General features: G+C 39.3%; 1 protein-coding gene across 3 annotated transcripts in view; it reads left to right on the top strand.

Moving 5' to 3' along the window:
- Positions 1-25,073, top strand: part of Exoc4 (exocyst complex component 4) — a 776,646-nt gene that overhangs the window by 109,811 nt on the left and 641,762 nt on the right. For all 3 annotated transcript variants that reach the window (XM_039106944.2, XM_039106942.2, NM_053875.1), the window contains 1 exon segment: positions 3,314-3,488. In XM_039106944.2, the coding sequence (XP_038962872.1) occupies positions 3,314-3,488 (175 nt within the window).

The raw sequence follows: 25,073 nt of genomic DNA on the forward strand, positions 1-25,073 counted from the left end.
TTACCGCCTCCCTTTCCATGTTTCTGTTGGAACTTCAAGCTCCTGGACCATAGTGTTCTCTAGACTTCTGAATGTCATCAATTGATGTGTTTTCAAGCAATGCTAAGGACAGTATGGCCATTAAAGTTTCATTTGTCAGAAAGGACATTTGGTTATATAACTACCGTTATGCTGAACAATAAGAGAAATATTACAACCCTGAGAGCTCATATCAAGAGCGTTAACAAAAGTTAGTGAAGGTCAATACATTGCTTTCATGTTCCTTGTTTACATATTGTTTACAGGCTCATACTTTGGAGCCGTAGTCTAGTGTACTTACCAGTAATTTTAAGTAGAAACGTAGGTTGTCCTACTATTTACTGTGTACGATTTCAGTTATAAGCTTACACCAGTTTTTTCTTAACACTGAATTAACAGTTTTAGCTGTTATGCTTAGTAGCCACCTTTTCTCTGCTGGTGTATGGTTCTCTAAAACAAAAGTGTGGCATATGTGGGTATAAATCTGTGCTATCATTGAGAACGTAAAGTTTTCTTTCAAAAGGTACAATGGCTTCTGTTTACCCACTCAATGTGTTATTTCTAGATTATGCAAGCCTACAGCAGGCTGGCAGAACTACATAAATTCTATTGATTCTCTTTCATTGAAATTGCAATGTCAAATAGATATTAGAGTTTTATCATAGGATAGTTATGGGCTGTCACATTGGCACATTAATTAAAACAATTGGGCAATAAAGAAGACATAGGAATAGATAACATGCCGTGCGTTTTTGTGAGATTATAGTTGTCGCCTCCACTTATGACAATAAAGTCTTGTTAATTGACACCACGGTAAAGCACCTCTGTGTTGCTGTTCTACTTTGCAGGTTGGCTTATCAGTATGTTCAGGATCTGGGAACATAGACACATACAGTGAAGCTTACATTCCAAGGTTTTTAATCTTCATTCATGATACAGTCATTAAATTTATTCAGCAAATATCTCCTAACCATCTCTAAGTCTTGATGAGTATAGCAATATATGACGTAGAATGTGATTGAGATAGCAATGGAGAGGGGAGGCAGAATACCTGCATAAAGATAAGTGTGACTCATATTTCTTAAGGTCCATATGTAAACCACATGTGGTACGTTCCTTAAAACTAGGTTGAACTTCCACCAAAATGGGCAGAGAAAGGAGAGACAGGTTCTCTAGAGACCTCCTCCATCAGATAGGCACGGCTCTCGGTCCTGGGATGGGGACACCCACCCATCTCAACGTTTTTAACCCAGAAATGTTCCTGACCAAAGGAAGAACAGGGACAAAAAAAAAAAAAAATGGAACAGAGACTGAAGGAAGGGGCAGCCAGGGACTGCCCCACCCGGGGATCCATCATGTCTGTAGACACCAAACCCAACACTGTTGCTGTGGTCAAGAAGTGATTGCTGACAGGAAGCTAGTGTGGTGGTTCCTGAGGAAGTCCAGTCAGCAATGAACCAATGCAGATGTGCATGCTTGGAACCAACCATCAGACTGAGCTCAGGGAACCTGGTGGGGAGCTAGCACAAGGTCTGGAGGAGTGGAGGGGATTTGCAACCCTATTGAAAGAACAGCCTGACCACCCAGTTCTCCCAGAGTCTAGACCACCAACAAAGGTGTGTACCTGGAGGAATCCATGGTTCCAGATACATATGTAGCAGAGGATAGCCTTGACTGACAGCAACAGGAGGGAAGGCCCTTGGTCCCAGGGAGGCTTAATACCCCAATGCAGGGGTATGCTGGAGTTGTGGGGTGGGAGAGTGTGGTTGTATGGGGGAGCACTCTCATATAGGCAAAGGGTAGGTGGAAGGGGGATATCATTTGAGATGTAAACGAATGGAATGATTAACTTAAAAAATAGCTGTAGCAATGAATATCCTAGTAAGAGCACCAGTGGAAGGGGAAGCCCTTGGTCCTGCTAAGAGTGAACCCCCAGTGAACTAGATTGTTGGAGGGAGGGCGGCAATGGGGGGAGGATGGGGAGGGGAACACCCATAAAGAAGGGGAGGGGGAGGGATTAGGGGGATGTTTGCCTGAAACCGGGAAAGGGAATAACACTCGAAATGTATATAAGAAATACTCAAGTTAATTAAAAAAAAAAAAAGACTGAACCCCCAGTGAACGTGATTGTTGGGAGGAGGGCGGCAGTGGGGGGAGGGTGGGGAGAGGAACACCCATAAAGAAGGGGAGGGGGAGGGATTAGTGGGATGTTTGCCTGGAAACCGGGAAAGGGAATAACATAAGAAATGTAAATAAGAAATACTCAAGTTAATAAAAAAAAATAGTTGTAGAAAAATAATTAAAAAAAGAATTTAAAAAAAAATTTAAAAAGAAGGAAGACCCCCCCAAAGACAGACAGACAGACAGACAGACAGACAGACAGACAGACAGACAGACACACACACACACACACACACACACACACAGCCTAGGTTAAGCTAGTCTCCAAGTTTAGGGGAGGAAGTGACACTATGCCTAAATGATCGATAAAGCTATAAAGCTCAATGGTAGAGGAATTACTTTGTATCCATGAGAGAAATCTCTGTCCTTTTTTCTTAAATACACATCTGTATTCTAGAATGGTAGTGACAGGTAGGTGGCTAAATGCACTGGCTTGGAAATCAACTATTGTTCTCAGACCAGCTGCTTGGCAACCTCATTTTACGTCCTTGAGTGTATAGAATCAATATAATAATATGTGTCCAGCATATCTCACTATGATAAATGAGATAATGCGAATGCCTAAGCTGCTCCCTGTAGTGAAAGTCAGATTGCTTAGCAGGTGTCTGTTCCCCCCCCCCCTACACCGTAGGCTATGCATTTGAATGATAGCAAAGCACAGCTTCCCATGACTAACAGGATTAATGTCTTTACCAAAGTGCTCCATTTACTGCTACTGAATATCATATTCTGTGTGGCATCTGAACTGCTGTCTAAAAAATTTGTCGGAATTCATTGGAGACCACCTATATGAAAAGAAAATAATTGTGATTCTATATTCTCAAATATGTTAAAAAGAGCTGTGTTTATTAGGCTGCTGGTTTAGGGACTTAACAATGGGATTATAAACTCTTAAGTCATCATCATTTCATGACAGATACATTTAGAAGATTGCTTAGATCATGCAGCTGTTCCAAACCAAATCTGTTAGAATGTGTAATTTTACTGTTTGCCTTGTGATGTGCTTCTCACTAGAGCTGATACTTTTTTTCTTTTAGACCAGTGTAAACCATTTCTCTGTGATTGTATGGATTTATGTAAGTGTTTTTTTTTTTGGTGTTTTGTTTTTCCACAGGTTACTTCTAGAACTGCTGGAACTGTTGTTTGATAAGTTTAATGCTGTAGCCAGTGCACATTCTATAGTCCTGGGGTACCTTCAGGACTCTGTGGGGACCCAGCCAACACAGCAGGAAGAGATCAAATTATACGATATGGCAGATGTGTGGGTGAAGATCCAGGATGTGCTGCAGGTAAGGCCTTTGTACAGAGACTGTCATCTTGATTGGGGACAACAGTGTATAGCAATAGAAAACAGATACCTCAATTATTACCCTAGGAAACACAAATTGGATAAGGAAGTAATGCTTTCAGTGACTGGGGATGGTGTAATTTCTACCATCTTTTAAAGGACTTCTAATGAACTTTTGTTATTATTATTGTTATTATTTTGCAGGGGAGGGTCAGACTATTAAGAATAAGAGCTGATTCTCAATATGTAGCACCCAAAGATGTACCTATGAGGATTTCTATTCATTTGTTTTTTACTTCATTGAGATTTGTCATATGATTAGCAAATAAGAAACTTGGATGGTTAATATAGGATGATTATGAGTTTAGTCCATTCTGGGATTTCCAGAGAGTTAATTGCTGGCCATGTCTATGAAACTAGACCCTGTTTTAAACGAAAGAGAACAAGTGTATGTGGGAGATATATAATAAATATTAAAATGTTTTAAAGCTATTTTATGAACATGGTTGATCTTAATTTTACTATTTTCTTACAATCACCTTTTCAGGGATTGGGTTAAATGATAGGTCAGGAGCTTATTCTGAGAGATGAAAATAAATCCGTGGTTAGAAGTGTATCACTTTCATTTGTTGAAGATCAAAGAAATTATAATCTGTTTGATATGATTCTGCTGACATGGCATTTAGAAATTGCATTATATTTTTCTCTCTTCCAGCAAAATATATTTGTTTGGCCAGATGAAAATTAGTTATGCAATTAAAAGTTAGCCAAAATAAGTTTGACATAGCTAAATAGAAATGGTAATATCTACTTAGTATTAAAAAAGGTAAGTACATGTAGAGAATTGAAAAATGTGACTATGTTGCAATGAAATCACTTGCACAGAAAATAGGAATGTTTGCAGTGATAAATAAATCATGAATGCAAATTGTAGTCATTTTTGAGAATATATGCATCCTCCTGGTAGATTGAATAAGATTGATTCTTAGTAACTCATTTTCTAGACTTATTTTGGGAGTGAGGGGATGTGCATTTGCTCTGTTTAGATGGATTAAATCTTACGTTTTAGATCCTTTTTACTAATATGTCAATTACTATGTATCTGTAACAAGTGCTTGAGAAACGTTTGGGTACCTGGTTATTTAACACTTTCCATAGTGGTTTGCTTATAGAAATGTTTGCCATCTAGAAATGGGATGTATTTTTCATGTTATTAACATGTTAAATAGTTTCAAATGTTGGTAGTACTTTGAACCTATAGTTCTGGCCATGTTGAAATTACCTTTTATGCTAAGCAACGATAAAACGGAATAGAATCAGGATAAATAGCAGAAAGCAGAGAGCAAATGAGGTTAGTTCCAGGTTTTTTCTTGCTTCCTCTTTTCAAGCTATTATCATAGAGAAATGAAGTCCAACAGATTATCTTAGCAGAGGAATCAGGGACCACAGTACAGGGATGTAGAGGCTTCTGAAATTTGTTAAGTGTAGAGGAGGAAGTTGAATGCAAACAGATACTTAGAAAAGTAGTGCAGAGTTACTTGAGCCCTTGCTTAAATATGTTGCACAAGCATTAGCAGGAAATAACCACCGTGGTGATGATGGCTGACTGGAGATTCTGCAAGGAGATGCAAATACTTGGGGATGCAGAGAGAACATGCCAAAGTACCCTGTGGTTTCAGATGTGACTTTATGTCTTGGGAGCATAGCCCTTTTAATCACAGAGCAAAGGTTAATTCATACAATACACCCCCAAAGTCTCTCCTGAATTGAGCCGATCCCCATATGAAGTAATTGACTAACATCTAAACTCTCTCTAAACTAACACAAAAGAATCAGATTCCCAACAATGATGCATATGCACAATGTATAGCATGCAGTTATAAAACCGTGCAAAGTCTGAATGCATGACTCATATGCAGGATAAAAATGGATAAAAATTGTATGTGCAATTACAACATCACCAGTTGGAGTAAATGGTGAATTTTATACTCTAGAGGGGATCAGTGAACCTGATCATAGCTCACTGTAACCTATCCAAACCGAAGAACAGAGTGACGACAGACCCAAGCCTAAAATGAGTAAAGCCACTAGTTTCCTTGATATAGTTTCTTTCAGTCTAACAGTTATATGATTGCAATGGTAGAGGGAGAAGATTAGGCCATAAAATTGTCAGAAGAAATAATGGCCAAAATTGTTGAAAACATAGATACATATTTCAAGAAGTTAACCAATCGTGGGCAAGATTAACACAAATAAAATTAACACTAGATATGTTATTAGTTTGCTGAAAACCGCAGGTCAAAAATGTTAAAAATAGACTAAGGATTAAAAAGGACATGCCATCTATAGAGGGGAACATGATAAAAATAATCACTGGCTTGCTTTGCATCAGTATCAGCAAAAGCCAGAAATCAATGAATGTCATCTTGAAGGTGCCAGGGGTAAAATTGTCAATCTAAAATATTGTATCAATTGAAAGTATGCAGTAAATGTAAAACAGACATTTTCAAATGAATTAAAGCCAAAAGTATTTAGACCTGCTCTTAAAAAATGTAGAAAGTTTTTTTAAGCTGAAGGACAGAGGTACCATATGGTAATTACAGGAAAAAACATGTGGATAACAGTGAAATATCATTTTGCTTATTTATTGACTTTTTATCTTTTGATGAGGTTTCTTTGTTTATGTTTAAAGGAATGATAATAACCATATATGATAATTTTTGTATATGGAATAATTTCAGAAACATTTTTCTGGTAAACAAATCTGTGTTGGTAGAAGTTTCTTACAGCATATGTGAAGATATATAATGTTTAGAATAAACAATGATAAGTTCACAATGCATAATTTAATTCCTAGTGCAGTAAAACAGAATGAATATATAGCTAAAAAACTTTCCAGAGGAGTTAAAATTGTTCACTGACAAATTGATTACTCACAAAAGGAAGAAAATTGATTAATCAGAAAAAGAAGAAAACAGAACAAAGGAGAAAGAAAATATAAAGAACAAAGCCAAGATGATATGGCTAGGATACAGATTAAAAGGTTATATTAAGTGTATTTATATTAAATATAAATGACTAAACACCTCATTTAAATGCCAGAGATCATATTGGGTTAAAGTTGAACAAGGACAAGATCCAGGCATGCAGTCTTAATTGATGTGTTTTTTTTTATTACTGTTTGAACTTTTAGGTAATTTTTCTCCTAAGGGATGTTTAAGAATAATAAAAGAGTACCCATTTGCCTCTTCTTTGAAGTTTTCCTTTTGCTAACATTGTATTACTTTATATAGTTGTCTTCATGTGCAACACACACATACACACACACACACAAAACACAAACACACTTCTTTGAAAAACTTATAGTAATTTATGTAATCTATTACATATATCGTAGTTTTAAAAATAACCCAATAGTGTAGATAATGTGGCTTTTTATTTTTATTTATATCAGTTGTTCAGTATAGAATATTTAAATATGAAATTGTCATACGTGCAAATACAGTAATTCATCTGCTCCTGCAATAGATGGGTTCTGTCTTTGCACAACTTAAATTAATATTTCCAAGTTTCCATCAACAATCAAATGTTCTTAATTCTGTCATGATGAGGAGCTGATTAAAATTATGAGCAGTAAATAAATAAATCTTAAAAAAAAGAAATTAAGGATGAAAACCATCTTCCTAAGTTTATTACATAGTTTTAAAAAAAATTATGTGCAGTGCAAAAAAGCTATCCTGTCTTCCTTTATTTAAGGTAGCTTTATCAAATATGTGTAGTTCTACAACTTTAAAAACAAAACCTATATTAAATTGATGATAATAATGGATCAACTTAAATTCAATTAGGCATTAATGTAGGAATGTATTAATTGTTACAATAGGCATTTCTGGGTTATTAAGTGACTTATTCCTTCCAAAGTTTAAAATGGAGATATGGACTTTGTATTTTCACATCATAAAGTTTAGCAGCTTTAATGGAATGCAATTGATATACCACAAAGTTTACTCATTTAAAGTATAGGTTTTATTGTTTCTTAGTCTGTTGGCTAAGGTTATCTATTAAGAATAGTTTTTGCAATATATTTATGAAATTGTACAACCATAGTTACAGTCTAATTTTGAAATGTCATTACTCCAAAAGGAAATATTGAATCTATGAAGTTACTTCACATTCTCCACTCTAACACAGGCACAGTCCCTGTCTAGGAAATGTCTCTCTCTCTGGCAGGTTTAGGACAAGGATGAGGATTCTTTTAGTTTCAATGTAGAGCTTCATCCATAGGACCAATTTAGTTTTCATATGCTTCTTGGAAGAATGGTCTTTCAGTGAAAAATTACTGTTGAAGCATGAAATAATTTAAAATAGCAGACATCTGCATTTAAGCATGAATGAAAGTAAGATAACATGATGAGTGGAGTTATACATGCTTGGAGTTTAATTTCTAGGTTTTTTTTTTGGTATGGAAAATGTTGCTAAAAATTTAAAGAATTTTGAAACATTAAAACTTGGAGGAGGAGGAGGCAGAAGAAGGGTGGGGAGGAGGAGGAGCAGGAAGAGGAAGAAGAGGGGAGAGGAGGAGGTGATTAAGAGTCTTAGCTTTTAAATGCGTCTGCTGGAACCTGGGCTTCCCCTTCAGGCAGAGCCCATCTTAGTTAGCCCATCATTTGCCTCAGTATGTCTGTGTCTGGAGACAGACAACAAGAAGACAAGGCCATAGCTAGCACAGTAACAAGGTGTCAGCCCCATGACCACACACAGTTGCCCTCCTTTTTCGGCTTTGCACTCTTTTGAAACTGTGATAATAGAAATACATGTTTTTACCCCTCTGAGCTGCAGAACTCTCCTTCTGAAATGTCATCCACTTGGTGATATGCCTGTCATACCCATGGCTGCACATTTTCAAGTGTGTAAGCCTGGGGTTCACTAAAAACACAAGATACTAATTTCTTACCAAATTCTGCATAACATAGAAAAGAAGAGGGTCACTCTAAGTGATCTCATCTTCTTAGCTATGTGATTCTGAAAAGATGTAATTTCTTAATACCTGGTTTCAAAAGAAAGCTGTGTGTTTTACCATTGTATAATCCTCTGGTAAAACAGGAACTTAGTAGTATCCGAGGCAGGATCTGAGGACAGTTGTTTTAGAACAAGCCATTGCTTTTCTAGTGTCTTGATGTTATTTTTTAGAGAATGTAAAATCATTTTACTTTGGTAACTGCTGCATTAATGTTTAAATAGTGATAAAATTAACCTCATGGAGAGAGAGCTTGGAGTTTGCTGTCAGGGAAGAAAATGTGTGAAATTATTGCTACTGATCATGACCTGGAGGGGATTTTCAAGGAGACGTACTGTTTCTATTTTCAATCTAGGGCTGGAGCTGGGTTATTCTTAGGTTTTGTTGCATTTAATATTTTAGCTAAGTGAGGATTCCCATCCTTAAAGTGAGGACAGCCTTTCAAAGTATTTCAGCCACATAACTTAGGAGTAAATTATTCAGAAATAGTGTTTTCTCATTTCCCAGACTTGAAAGTTTTAGCTCACTGCTATTTTAGATAGTTTGGTGAAGCTTTCTGTTAGAGACTGCTTCTCCAGAATGGTTTTACTTTTTAAAAGTTTTGCTCTGTTTTGCTGTGAGTTGAATGGCATATAATTCAGTTAACATTTGAGAGACAGTTCACAAACTTTACTCTAAATTGTAGCCCATTTGAATAGCACCTGTTTACCACTACTCCTTATAGCAGAAGGATGGGCAGCCAAGGAGATAGCTTAGGGCCTTGCACAGATGTCATAGATACCAAGGAAAGTTCTAGGGTATTCAGTGCTCAATGAAACCTGGGGTAAATGGAGACAGTTTATACTGAGCCATACTTTAGAAAATAGAGACTTGGCAGGGGACACTTGAATTTGGTAGATTTGGTTGTAAGTTTGTTCTTGAATTTCTAGGTACCCATAAAGACCTACCTTGACCCTATTATATCTTGACCTGTCAAACTACAGGCAGATAAAACAGGTCTTCCAACCTTCTGTGCCTAAGCCACACTTTTGTAATTTTATCTGAGATTTTTAGGGTATGAGGCATTCAAAGCCAAGTTGTATCATGATCCCGTTGGTACTCCTACTTGATATGGGCTCACCAAGCTTCTGTGCCGAAGTCTGACTGAACAATAGTAAGAGCTGAAGTATGATGTTACAGATGTTATTGTGTGAGTCTTCTGAAGCGAGCCAACAATCTTGCTCTTCACTGACAGTGACTGTTTCTATCAGAGAATAGAGAATTGGTAATCTTTAATTTTTTTTGAAATGTGTTTTTTTTCTTAAGTTGTTGAGGAATCATATGTATCTGATTTATTGACAGTTCTGATAATTTATTTAACCTGATTTTCTGTTGGTGCAGACAAAATTATTTGCAAACTCTGTGGCTTCAATCATCCATAATTTATTTCCTACAATTCAGCGGGTCAGGATGTCATGAAGATATTCCATGGTGATTATTTGTCTGGCTGTTCCATGTGCACTAGAGACTGGTTAGAATCAGAAGGACACTTCAGTATGTGACTGGCACCTTTCTGTCTCTACACAGCCTCTTCCTCTATATGACTTTACATGGTTGGTATTCCTACCTTCCCTTATAGGTTTTTTTTTTTTTTTGTAAAAAGATATTTCTTTTAACATTTCCCATAAAATAAATTTAGAAATAATTTTGATATGCAAGACAGTTAAAATAAATCAAGAGAGAGCAGTTTGTGGTACCACAGAAAAATGTTGGGTATGTATACACATACTGGAGAGGACCACAGAAGGATGAGGTCAGAGTGGGTTAAAGTAATATATATAGTTGTGTGTGTGTGTGTGTGTGTGTGTGTGTGTGTGTGTGTGTGTGTGTGTGTGTGTGCAGGTGTGCGTGTACTTAGTTTGTTCGCTACAGAGATATCATTACCATGAGTACTAACTAATTAACCAGCCGACCGACACAGGATGGAACTATTTTGGATTCTATGGATGTCTTTGGTCAGGTTTTGGATTTGGCTCTTTATGCACTAGCTATGATTATTCTTTTTCTATTTTTCTATATTATAGAACATTTCAAACATGTTCAGACATAGTGTAATGGATTCCTACACACCTGTTATCCAGCTTCACAGGTATCAGTTATGGCCAAAATTGCTTATTTCTCCTGTTTATATTCTTCCACTATTTTGAAAGGGTCTTAAAGATAATATTGTTTTGTTTCTATTCCAACATGTCTCTAAAAGATAAGAACTATTTCTATAAAAATGTAACCATAGCTAAAGACAAAATTTCTTCATCAAATATCCAGTAATGTTTACATTTCTGTTGTTCACATGTGATATTTATATGCTTCTTCATTGTGTGATTCAGGATCCAAATGAGGCTGGAATGTAGTTTGTTGAGATTTTTAAGACTTTGAGTCTATACATTCTCCTTCTATTTTACTATTCATGCCCTGATAGTTATCAGTGAAACTTGATCGTTCAGTCTCCAGCACTTCCTGTAGTCTGGCTTTTGTTGATTGATTAGTGTCACTTACTATTTTCTTTTTCCTTATAACTTGACGATAAAGGCTTAATCAGATTTAATTTAATTTGCGGTGTCACTATTATCTCATTGATGGCGATAGAGACTCTTCTCTTTTGTTAAAGGACTAATATGGCTAAAATAATATTTTCTGGATGATTAATCTGGCAGTAATGTTCACACCATATTGGTGGAGAAGAAAATGGATGGAGAGATATCAGTCAGAAAGTAAGTTCAGTCACTGTGTTGCCTGAAAAGAAAGGAGATAGTGATTAGATAAATGTGTGAAAAACAAGTGGCTTTCCAAAATGTCTTTACGTGAACCCTAATGCATGAAGCTCCCCAAGTCAGGGGGAAATTTTAACCCAAGTGATTGCTAATGAGGGTGAGAAAGATGGTGGCTTGCATTTGTTTAAGCTGAAGCACTGACAAATAAGCCTGTAGAGCTCTTATAGCAGCTTGGACATGGAGGCTGGGTCGGGGTCTGCCTGGTGACAGTAGCTGAAGTGATACAGTTGGGCATGTTGGAATGGAAGGGCTGAGTGGGAAGTAACCTTAGTCTGTAGACTCAGCTCTCTGTGGTTGTCACAGCAGGTACAGTCTCTAAGGCTGGAGCTTCCTGTGACGTTTCTGCAGTTTCCTCTCTTTTCTGCCACAAGCCTGTATCTTAGGGACTCATGTGGAACATGGATGTACACGCCAGTCAGGCTAAGGGTGGCATCTTCCAGAAGCTGGTGTTTTCTCTGGGCATCTAGACTGATCCATAGCTGAGCCTGGAAGTGCTGGGCAGACAGTCTGTATGAGGTGCTGTGGTTGGGGGACTGGATATACCTTCCCCACTATTCTCTTTTTCCTTGTAATTCCTGTTCTCACCTGTTTGACCTCCTTACCTTGAGGAACTGTTGACAGGTTTCTTAATGTCCTCTCTTGTTTTACCAGAATTTGGAAATTGTGAATCATTAAACATGTCACCACTAACTAAAAGGATTCTAAGAAAACAAATCTATTCAAATACCTCTTAAACTGCATAACAGTGTGTCGCCGTGCATAAGTTACTTCTTTGTCTTTAGATGCCTTTGGCTGTTGTAGAAAGATGGCATAATAAATGTTTGCCACCAAATCTACACATACAATTCAAAGTTTGAAGAAGAGTGATCTTTCTTATAGCTCCGTTCAAATCCATCTTCATTTGTTATCCTCATTAACATTAAATAGAAAATATTATGGCATTTATAATACAAATTTTTTCCTAACTCTGGGCTTCTCATAGTTATTTGTTGGTAATTTCAAGAAATTGCTCATAAGGAGGTGAAATACAACATTTTTTATTAGCTACTTGAAATTTTTGTATGGATTTGAAAATATAAAGTGAACAGCAATGGAATTCATGCTTTGGCCATGATCCCATGGGGAGTTTTGGGCTGCAGCAGAAGGAAATGAAGCACAGTAGATGACGAAGGCTTAGCAACAAGTAGTCAGCCTCACAGGGTGACACATAACAGCACTTAGATATGTGTTAGCAGCGTGATATGGCAGTGAAAAAGGCCAGCACTATTTCTGGCTATGATGCACCAAACAGCATGTCATCTCTGAGCCGCTATGATATATCCCTTTCTTCCAGTCCCCAGGAAGTGGCTTCCGGGTAGTTGTGTTGAGTGTTGGGGCGTGTGTGCCCCTGGAAGATAGGCAAATGGGTGAGAATCCCAGACAGAGCACTGGCGGTAATTGAGGACTTCAGATAGGGTGCATTTTGCTGCCTTTTACAGGAAGTGGCACATTTGGGAGTGAGCGTGCTATTAAAATGCATTAACCTTTTCAGAGATAGGGAGGTGCTGGCGGGATAGTATTTCTGAAAAGCTGTTTACTAACCAGAGTTTGACTCCTCACTAGTTGGAATATATTTAATATAGTGACTTACAGAGATTACATATATACTTTCACAAACTACAAATTATGAAAAAGGGATTCGGTTATGATCAGCACTGTTTTGGTCAGGGAGATCATCAGAACTGGCTGTTTTAGGCAGCATGATAAGAGGGACACAAAACAACAGGTGAAATAGCTTTTGGTGTTTTGATGGGACATTTAAATACATATATTAAACATGAACAATAGGGACTGAGCAAGTTATTGGAGTAATCTTTAGAAATGCAGATATGGAATGGGTAAATTATTGACTTCTCACAATAGGGTAAGTCTATATGGCAGGAAGAAACTAAGAAATGCAGAGTGTAAGTGGAGCGCGCGCCGGGGTGTATGTCTGCAGCGGAGCTGGTAGGCCATAGGGTGTCCTCCAGGGGAAGTGCGGTTGGGTGATTTTGACAGAACTGACTGTTTGTTGTAGAGTAACAGGCTGTTAGTGTTCCTCTGTGTCCCTTTTACTTACCTTTTCTCTGATTCCCTGTAGATCACTTTACCTGCTGTGCTCAGGAAATAATTTCACATCTTATTTTTCTATACACAAGCATAGTGTACAGGATTTTCCATATTGACATGGGATGTTGGGTTGGATCTTGTAGAGTGACCTCCTCCATGTGGGCACAGTCTTAGCCATTCTTAAGGTAGCGAAGTTTAGTAGACTGAGCTGCTGTTATCCGACCAGAGACTTTCTCAAAGATAGCTCAAAGTCCAATGGGCTCCAGAGACATTTGGAGGGGAGGAGATGGATACTCTTATTTCCTTCCCTTTCCCAGGATCTTGCTTTTAGGAGAAAGGGTATGTAGCAGCCTGTGTGCCCCTGGAATCTACGGTGTGGAAGTGTGGTCATTCCGCTCTGCTGCAGTCCTGCCCATGTGCTGTCGGCGTGTATTCCACAGTCTCTAGTAGCAGCACTGTCTATTAAAGAAGGACACTGAGAGTACAGACTGAATTTTAGGTTCACTACTTACGCTCTGCAGTCTCTGTGGAGCACTTTGTTTCCTTAGCTCAGTGTTCAGTATCTCCACAGTCTGCGTAGTCTGCGGTCAGGCAGGTGTACTTGCACTTGCCGAGAAGTGTAGCTGTGATCAAGTTAAATCATTCTTTCCTTCTCTTACCCAAATACAGTTCTGTCTTTTTCTTTTTTGGATTGTACGTGTATCCTCTCATCCCTGAGCATCTTTTCTCTTGTGATCCAGCCCTCTGGCTTTTACTTGAGCCATTCAGTTCCTTTCAGGAGCTATATGAACTTTTTGCCTTTAGCAGTGTATTTGACATACTTGTATTTCCTTTTCCTTTAAGCAAATTTAATCAGCTTAAAGGTTGTTTCTTCCTCCTAGGACCGTGGTAGTTTTCCATCTTTTAATTTCTCAATGCTTGTGCTATATCAGTGTGATACAAGCTAAAATCATCTGAGAGGAGGAAACCTCAATTAAGACAATGCCTGCATAAGATCAGGCTGTAGTGGACTGTAAAGTATTTTCCTACTTGATGAGGAGGGGGCAACCCATTGTGGGTTGGGCCATCCCAGGGCTGATGGTCCTGTGTTCTGTAAGAATGCAGGCTGTGTGATGAACAGTGATCTGGAAGTGTAAGCTGAATAAACCCCTTTCTTCTCAACATGCCTCTTGCTCTTGGTGTTTCTTCTCAGCATTAGAAACTCTAAGACAAGTTGATACCAGGCTAGTGAGGCATTGCTGTGATGACTTGACCACGTTGTTTGGGGAGCATTGTGGAAGGACTTTGGAATTTGGTAGACAAAAGCTATTGCATGTTGAGAGCTTAGTGCGCTGTTCTTGAAGAGACTGGACGATAAGAATGCTGAGAGCAGTACACATGATAGAGGCCTGCCTGGCTTGCGAAGGTTCAGAGGGAAGCAAAGAGTCTACTGGGCCATTTGTGTGAAGAAACTCTTGTGTTAGGTCAGCTGGAGCTGAAGAATCAGCCATGAGTAACAAGAGACCTCAACCACTAAAATAAAACTATTGCTTGCTGGGACAATGGATACTGGTCAGCTGTTATTAAACCAGCTGGTCATTTGAAAGAAGAGGTTATAATTTATTTCCAGTGTTCCCCACCTGAGCTTCACTCAGGTTGATCTATGCAATACACACCTACTAACCATTGTATTGGTCAGTGAGAAGTAGAGGCCCAGCACGTATCTGTGATTGGATGGTCTGTGGTTTATAGCAAACTATTGTTATTTCCCTTAGATCCATATAGCCAGTTCAGTTTTTAGTGTGGTGGTATTGAGAGGTGGTAGCTTTTCTGAAGGAATTAGGTGTTTGAGAATAGAGCCTTCAAGGATGGAATCAGTCCCTTTCACAGGCCCAGAGATCTTCCTCTGCCATGTGGTGGCACAGCTATAATGTGACTGGTTGTGACCCAGGAAGCAGGCCTTCACAAAATAGTAGATTTGCTGATCCTTTGATCTGGGACTTTGCAGCTTCAGAACTGTGATGGACTATATTTCTATTGCTTATGAGCTACCCAGTTGTCCTAGTTAGGGTTTAACTGCTGTGAGCAGACACCATGACCAAGGCAAGTCATAAAAGACAACATTTAATTGGGGCTGGCTTACAGGTTCAGAGGTTCAGTCCATTCTCATCAAGGCGGGAGGCAGCCTCTAGGCAGGCATGGTGTAGAGGAGCTGAGAGTTCTACATCTTGATATGAAGGCTGCTAGTGGAAAACTGACTTCCTGGCAACTAGGGTGAAGGTCTTAAGCCCACACCCACAGTGACACACCTACTCCAACAAGGCCACACCTCCTAATAGTGCCACTCCCTGGGCCAAGCATATATAAACCATAACACCAGTATATGGTATTTTGTCATAGTATAAACAAAGATGAAATTGAGTTTGAAATGCTCTTTAAATTTGATGAACTTGGTAGACTTAAAAATATAAAGCAGAAGAATCATAAAACTGAAAGAGTGATGTGCCATAGGAGGCCAGTTCTCCCTGCTTCCTCTCAGCCTAGACTGCAGTTCAGTTCCTATAACAAGGTTCTACTGGTCACCGGCCTGACTGGAGACTGTCATGGGATTGTTGCCGTGTCACCGATTGATGTTCAGTCACAGATAAGCATCATCTTTGTCATGATGATAGCAATATACTTGGAAAGATGGTAACATTTGGCAGTAAGTTAGGCTAAAATAAGTATCCAAGATTTCCCTTATTCCTTAGAAAAAGACATTTAAAATTTTGATTTTCTTACATTTACTATAAAATTTTTCTTTAAGTCTTGCTATAACTGAAAGTCATTTGTGCTGAATTAAATCCATTTCTTGCAGTGATGTATTTGCCTACTCTGTGCTAAATCTTTCTTTAGAACCTTTGGAGACTCTATTTTGCAGTTCTTTGGTGTAAGTGTTAATTAATCAGAGCATGCATTTCACAGGAGGCATAGCTGCTGGTGACTGGTGTGGAGGTTTTACTTCTTAGTATGTTTTGAAGGGTGTTTTGTGGTCCTCTGAGAGGTCAGGTACTATGAAAATGTAAAGAATTCATTATAACCCTTGGCCAACTGGACAGATCCATGCTAACATCATTGATGGTTCTTTTGCATAGTCAAAGAATTAAACAAAAAGTTACATTAATTTTATGCTCCATTAGAAATGCAGGAGTCAAAAGGATGTTTGCCAAATGGGAAGGGACTAAATTGGTAAGAGAAGGAAATTTTAATTTCAAGCTTCAAGTGAATGTTACAAATGATGTAGCATAAAAAAGCTTCTACTGAAAGTGTTCTTTCTAAATGTGAGCACTGTGGAGACAGGGAGAACTGAAAAACAAATTGTTAGTGTATGGAATGAAAATTGCTAGAACTGGATCAGTTTATTCTGGTCTCTTATTTCTAAGGCCTCATTTTAAAGCTGCCTGGCTAGCCTTTGTTTATTAGTAATTTTGACATGGTTGTTGTGTTATTCAGTATTTCTTGTTGTTGTGGCAAAGACCTAACAGAAGTAACTTGAGTTATTTTGACTCACAGTTTCAGATGGTACAGTCTAATGTGATGAGAAGGCCTGGCAGATAACACAGGCCTGGTTTGTGACCATAGGAGCTTGCAATATGGCTCATTCACGTCTTGGTTGATCAGGATGTAGAGAGCATGGTTGCAAGTGACTCTTGACTATAGCTTCTGAGTCCTGTCAGATGTGACCCACATCCCCAGTCAGGTGGTAACCTGACCCTCACGCCTCCATTTCACAACTTACATAGATAGTGCCAACAGCTGGGCACTAGGTATTCAGACACACGAGCCACTGTGGGTGTTTAATATAATGGAGTCTGTGTTTTCACTCTTGGTGATTAAGCAGAGGTACACTCACCTTTTTTCCTTACTTGGCATTGGTTGAAGATGATGGAACCTCCTTTTCCTTGTAGATGAGTGTCTTAGTTAGGGCTTTACTGCTGTGAGCAGACACCATGACCAAGGCAACTCTTATACAGGACATTTAATTGGGGCTGGCTTACAGGTTCTGAGGTTCAGTCCATTATCGTAAGGGGAGAGCATGGCAGCAACCAGGCAGGCATAGTGCAGGAGGATCTTCATTTGACTGCATCCAGGAGAAGACTCATTTCCAGGCAACTAGGAGGAGAAAGTCTAACCTTACAGTGACACACTTCCTCCAACAAGGCCACACCTAATAGTGCCACTCCATGGGACAAACATATTCAAACCAAAACAGTGGTCAAGGGCGAACTTCTTGAATAGGGAAAGGTTCATTTAAGCAATTACATGAATTTTCTAGCAACCATATATAATCACCATCTTACTAAGCAGTTCATTTAAGAACATTATCAGGGTCAGACTGATGAAAATAGGAATGCAGTGAGGAACAGGGCTCTTTGGAAGTAAACACTTTGGGCAGCCAGAAGAGCATGAGAAACTCTTCATCTTTTGTGTCATTTCCTTGGTTTTCTATCTCCTGCTGCTGAGATGCAGTTAGGACACCAACACAGCACAGTATCAAAATAGGTGTTTGGAATACCAGGATGGTATCTGTCAAACTACTGGGATCAGTTTTAGCTCCTTGGAAACTCTACAGGCATAGATAAAAAACAGGAAACCTGTTTATAACACACACACACACACACACACACACACACACACACACACACACACACACACACTCTTTAAAAAGGGAGAGGCCTTCTCCCCATTCTGTCTGCATTTTTGTGGGGACTTAATTTGACAGTGAATCATTTAGTATTCCTAAGAAGAAATTTATACTAATACTGTGTTATATCGGATAGAGTGGAGATAAGTAAAACTTTCCCCTTAGGGGTTATTTTTCTCTCAGTTCACTTCCCCTTTCTGTCCTCCTCCCTTTTTCCGCTCCCTCTCTCTATCTTCCTTTTTTTCTACCACACTTTGACATTGAAATATGAATATTTTTTTCTCTAGTTTTTTAGCCTTTTCTGAGTATTGAAGAAGTTCATTTTTGTGCCTTACTATGAGAAATTCTTAAGGTTGTATCATGAATGCCTTTTGACAGACAGGGAGTTTTTTCAAAGTGTTATTTCCCAGAGCAGCAGCAGCAGCATCACTAGGAAACTAGTTAGAAATACAAATGTTCACATTCTATCCCAGATTACTGGCAGAGAAAAGACTGGAGGCTGGGGTTCTGCAATCTGTGTTTACAATAATTTGTGGCTGGAGGACACAGAATTCGGCACTGGATTCGAGTAAAGAAATGATAGTGTTATTTTGAAAAATGTCATCCAGGCTTCTGGTAGTGACCTGGTCCAAGCCTTACCTGTGTTATTTCCTTCTACTTTCCCAACCCTCCTGGGAACTCGCTATTTATTATTTTTTGGTAAACATCTTAGTCAGGCTTTAGAATCTTGGTATTATTTCAAAGTCAGTTCTCTTTAGTGCTGTTGAACAGAAAGATTTTGAGAATTATGGTTTTAAGTGCCTACTCTTGAGAGTTTGCAACTCAGTTTTCAACCCACTACAAAGGTTCTGAAGAGGGTAAGCCAGATGTTGCTGGGATCTAATTACAGTATTAAGTTGTAACTCACATGACCCAGCTCTGCCCCACCCTTCTAGTCATCTAGCCAACCTCATGCCTTCTTTCTCACTGAACTGCCTTTCTTCTGTGGGTCTCATTTTCACAGATGACTTTACCTTCCCTGTAACATGCCACCTATTCTGTAGGCAGGCTGTACGCTAGAAACGCTGGTACAGTAGAGTGACCTCCAAGGTCTTCCATTGCTCTTCCAGTGTAAGAGCTATAATTTGGCACTATTACATTGGTGCTTGAAGACTAAACCTGCCACTATCCTTTACATATTTTTGTTTGTTTATTTTGAAGTCAGGTTCTTGCTTCACAGTTTAGGATGGTTTGGGAATCACTCTGTAGCCCAAACAAACTCCCCCTAGTTCAGTCTCTCATGCTGGGATTCCATACACACAAAGCCACGTTTGGCTTGCCAGCCTCTTTCACTGTGAGCCAACTGGGATTGCTCACTTGTTCTTGCTTGATTTGTTCAGCAGTCCACTACAAGTTTGAACCAGGGAGGACTGTTTTGGGTTTAACCTTTCCTCTCACAGTTCTGCTTCTGTCTCAAGACTTGATTCAACTAGACATTTAGCCAATCTGGGACTATCCTAGAGTTCATCTAGCTGTTTTTAAGCAGGGTTGTAGGCAGCAGCCTTCTTCTCCTCCTCTTCTTTTCCTTCCTTCCATCTATTTCTCCTTCCCTCCCTCCCCCTTCTTCCTTCTGTACTTTTGTATAATTTTGTTTTCTTTCATATAAAGTTTTAGTTTCCTTTGCTGAATTATTGTCCCTTGTAGAACGACTGTTTCTTTACTCGTGTGTGTGGTGTGTGTTGTAAAAATATAAAAAATAAAAAGCTGTCTTTTATCCCCCACTAGATGAAGCACCACAATGCTCCAAGATATCTGCTAGATATCTTAAGTCTCAGTCAGCAAAGCCTCTCACCCGCTTTGCTCCATCCCATATCACACTGCCAAAGGCCTCTCTCTGAGTCTGGCAGCAATCTCTCTACCTATCTAGTTCTCAAGGCAGGTTTCCATGCCAGAAACACATATCCCAATTCTACATTGGCCCAGTGTCTCTAGACGAATACTTTCTTACATTTAAATCACTACATGATAGACCACACAACACAATTATATCCAATTGATAAGATATAATTGCCCACCTAGCCATACAAAGCCCTGTACACATCCATCCCTTAAGAACATTCATAACAACCTGTAAAGGTACAGCATGGACTCTTAACAGCAGCCTACAAGTTCTCTCTCAGTGGTGGATTCTCCGCCTTCTTCTCCTTCTTCTCCTCTCTCCTTTCCGTTTCTGTCTCCTCCTCTTCCCTCTAACTTTTCTCCCACCCATCCTTCCTTCTCGTCCAATGACAGGCCTCATTCTATCTTGTACCTGCCTCACCTGTATGACATCATCCCACGTGTGTGTGTGTGTGCGTGTGTGTGTGTGTGTGTGTGTGTGTGCATGACAGAGAAAGAGAGGCAGATCTGAAAGAGGAGGAATGTTGGTAAGCATGTATGTATGTGCAGAATAGAAATTGATTTTGGGTATCTTCATATATCTCTGTCCACCTTATTTTTTGACACAGTTTCTCACTGACCCTGAAACTTGTCATTTCTGCTAGACTGATCATAGAGTCCCCAGGACCCTCTTGTGTACCCCACACTGGGGTTAAAGATACATGGTACCATGCCTGTCTTTCATGGGTACTGGGTACCAGACTCTGGTCTTCATATTATATAATAAGCACTTTCCCCACTGAGTCTTCAGAGACATTTTGCAGTAAGTACTTAGCAATTTCATAGAAATAATTAGAGATCTTTCTTTTTCCTGTATTCTTCTCTTTCCATACCTCCCGAGTTCCTGCCCCTCCCATTCCCTTGGAGACCAGCAGAGCTCCCAGGAACATCAACCTAACATGGCCTAACAAGCTGCAATGAGATCAGATACACACCATCTCATCAAGGCCTGTCGAGAAAACCCTGTAGGAGGAAAAGGGGTCTGTGAGTAGGCAAAAACAGTCCAGGACGGCTCCCATCCCCACTGTTAGGATTTCCAAAGAAGCCCACCCTACTTAGTCATAATATACATGCAGAGTATCTAGGGCAGACTCCTATAGGCTCCCTGATCGCTGCAAGTTCCCATGAGTCCAGGGCAGGTGCTTCTGTGGGCTGTGTTCTCCTAGTATGTCCTTGACCCATTTGGCTCATCTGATCTTTCCTTTCCCTCTCTACAGGGCTCAGTGAGCTCTGGCTAATATTTGGCTGTGGGACTCTGCATCTACACCAATTAGTTTATGGGTGATGTCTTTCTGGTCTCTTTCATGATGATTCTGCTAGGCTCTGGACTCGTCACACAATGCAGGCAGGACAATCTGTAGGTTGAAAGTTTTTTTTTTTTTTTTAAATTGGGTATTTCCTTTATTTACATTTCAAATGTTACCTCCTTCCCCCCCCCCATTCTTCCTCCCCCTCCTCCTGCTTTCTAATGGGAAAGATGCTCCCATTCCCACCCACCTACTCCCACCTCAACACCCTGGCATTTTCCTATACTGGGGAAACAAGCCTTCACAGGACCTAGGTCCTCTCCCTCCATTGATGCCCAACAAAGGCCATCCTCTGCTATATATGTGGATGGAGCCATGGGTTGCTCCCTGTGTACTCTTTGGTTGGTGGTTTAGTCCCTGGGTGCTCTGGGGGGGTCTGGTTGGTTGATACTGTTGTTTTTCCTATCGAGTTGCAAACCCCTTCAGTTACCTCAGTTCTTTCTCTAACTCCTCCATTGAGGACCCCGTTCTTAGTCCAGTAGTTGACTGTGAGCGTCCGCCACTGTATTTGTCAGGCTCTGGCAGAGCCTCTCAGGAGACAGCTATTTCAGGTTCCTGTCATCATGCATCTTTTGGTGTCCCAAATAGTGACTGGCTTTGTTGACTGCATGTGGGATGGATCCCCATGTATGGCAGTCTCTGGATGGCTTTTCCTTCAGTCTCCACTCCATACATTGTCTCCTTATTTTCTCCTGTATTTTGTTCCAGCCTTCTAAGAATGACTGAAACTTCCACACTTTGGTCTTCCTTCTTCTTGTGCTTCATGTGGTCTGTAAATTGTATCTTGGGTATTCTGTGCTTTTGGGCTGATATCTACTTATCAGTGAGTACATATCTTGTGCGTTCTTTTTGTGATTGGGTTACCTTACTCAGGATGATATTTTCTAGTTCCATCCATTTGCCTAAAAGAATTTCATGTAGTCATTGTTTTTAATAACTAAGTAGTACTCCATTGTATAGATGTACCATATTTTCTGTATCCATTCCTCTGTTGAAGGACATTGGGTTATCATAAATAGGGCTGCTATTAACATTGTGGTGTATATGTCCTTGTTATATGTTGGAGCAACTTTTTGGTATATGCCCAGGAGTAGTATAGCTGATAGGACTCAGGTAGCACTATGTCTAATTTTCTGAGGAATCTCCAGACTGATTTCCAGAGAGATTGTACCAGTTTGCAATCCCACCAACAATGGAGGAGTGTTCCTCTTTCTCCACATCCTCACCAGCATCTGCTATCACCTGAGTTTTTGATCTTAGCCATTTTGAGTGGTGTGAGGTGGAATCTCAGGGTTGTTTTGATTTGCAATTCTCTGATGAGTAAGGTTTTATGAGTGGATTGGTGTCCCAGTCCTTCACTTGAGGCCTTGCTTTGTTACAGAAGATGGCCAGTTAGGGCCCCTGTGTCTCCATTACTAGGGATCTTTTTTTTTTTTTTTTTTTTTAATGAGATGGAGTCTCACTATGTGGATCAGGTCTTAAAGTCAAAAATCTTTTTTGCTTCAGCAGGAAGGGTAGATTTGTCTCACCACAACTGGCTAATTAAAAAAAAACATAAACAAACTGTAAGGTTTTGCCTACTTTGATTCCTCTTGATATCTTACTTATGTATTAGGCGTAACCAGTTACAATCTAGAAAACTGGCATTTCGAGTCTCGTGTGCAGGTCTCCAGGCTACAGGTCAAATATCCCACGTCCTGGTTCTTGTGCTAGGGAGGCCAGATGGTAGCAGAGTCCTTAGTTAGCTACTGCTCCCAGGTCAAGTTCCATTCTATACGGATCATGGCGGATGTGTGGTACATACATTCTCAGTACCCAGCAGGCTGAAGTGAAAGATCTCATGAGCTTTATAATGTGGGCAAAATGTCAAACTTTATCTCAGTTAATTAGGTAATTTAAAAGATTTATTTCTAGTTGCTCAAATTTTCTCTTTCTTCTCAGGAACATTGTTTATGTATATGTTCAGGCTTACATATAAGCTTGGATGCCATGTTTTCCTTATTCCAGTATGTGGTAAGGTACACATATGACCTATAGTCAGATATCATTACAGCAGCCTTTTCTTGGTGTAGTAATTTCTTTTGGTCTGTCATCATCCACTAAAGAGATCCAACACTGCTCAGCTTGTAACAACAGAGGAGCCTAGGCATGTTGATGTGGGTGCTATGGACTTTATTCCTTCTGTCCTCAGTCTGGGATCCAGTGCACTGTCCATTTACAACACATGATCTCCTTCTGTCCTGCTCAGTGTTTGAACTTTTCTTTATTCATTTGAGGCTACACTTCTGGTATATTATACATGGAGAGGGGCAAAGGAGTTGCTTATTAACACTTTCTTTTCAAATTTCTTTGGTAATCTTTAAGCCAGTTTTACACAGAGAATTGTAATCAGAACTAGAAAGTTGAATGTGTGTTGACCATGGTATATTTTATTAAATTTTACTTCTTGATTGAATTTTGAAACACCAAAAACCAAATCCAAATCAAAAAAACCAAAACTTGATCACCTTTAGTTCTTTTCATGAGGCCCTAAGTCAGTGATTTGATTTCCAAATGGAAATATTTACATATATTTGGGTAGATGCCTTGTGATTTAATTAGCTTCTAGAAACTGATTAGAGAATATAAAGTGACATTTAAGTGCTTATTATATTTTAATTACATGTTATAAAGGTTAATGTGTAGATAGCTCACTATTACCATCATTTAGAGTTTGTATACTGTCTACATTTCCAAATTGCATTTATTCATTGAAAGTAGCCAGTCCTGCCCTCCTAGCTTTTCTTTACCTTAAGGCAGTGTTCTTCCTAACATGTTAACATTTTCAACATATAGCAAATATTTTATATCAACTTAACTTCATTTTGTTAAAAGGGTGAAGAAGTTTCTAGCTTTAGAACCACAGAAGAACAAACATTCCTCAGTGCTCTTGAAGGTAGACTAGTGTACTAGAGTCACCCAAGTGTCTGCTAGGCCATTATTTGTTTTAGTCTTACAAATATGGGTGTATGTTCTAGTTACATATTTTCATGATTGAATCCTACAAATACATGAACATGTATGTCTTGAGACAACATAATACCAGTATCTTGAGGTCTTTGCTTAGTATTGGCTATGTAGATCTAAGATTCCTTCTTGTATACTAGATATTACAGAAATGAACACAGTAGGGATTATAGTCTTGAGGAGCTTTCGTACACAAACATTGCTTCACTTATGGAAGCCTTTCCTATACATTTCAGAAATGTTATCTTAGTATCTTTTATTTTATTTTATTTTTGATTTTATATTTATTTATTTTTATCCTTTAATCCTTTTTTTACAGTCCAACCTTCATTCCCCTCCCAGTCTGCCCCCCATTGCTCCCCATCCCATACCTCCCCAACCCCCATTTCCAAGAGAACATCTCTATTCCCTCACCGCACCCCACCAAGCCTCCTCACACCTTGGGTCCTCAATTCTCTGGAGGGTTAGATGCATCTTTCTCATTGAGCCAGTTCAGGTAGTTCTCTCCTGTGTATGTGTCAGGGGCCTCATATCAGCTAGTGTAATGCTGCCTCACTGGTGGCTCAGTGTCTGAGAGATCTCAGTGTCCAGGTTAGTTGAGAATGCTGGTTTTCCCATGGGGCCACCCTTCTCCTCAGCTTCTTCTAGCTTTTCCCTAATTCCACCACAGAGGTCCCTGACTTTCATCCACTGGTTAGGTGCTAGTATCTGCATCAGACTCTTTCAGTTACTTGTTGGGCCTCTCAGAGGTCATCAATGCTAAGTTCCTATCTGTAAG

Source organism: Rattus norvegicus, chromosome 4 (genome assembly GCF_036323735.1).
Source record: "Rattus norvegicus strain BN/NHsdMcwi chromosome 4, GRCr8, whole genome shotgun sequence".
In the NCBI taxonomy this organism is placed as follows: Eukaryota; Metazoa; Chordata; class Mammalia; order Rodentia; family Muridae; genus Rattus; species Rattus norvegicus.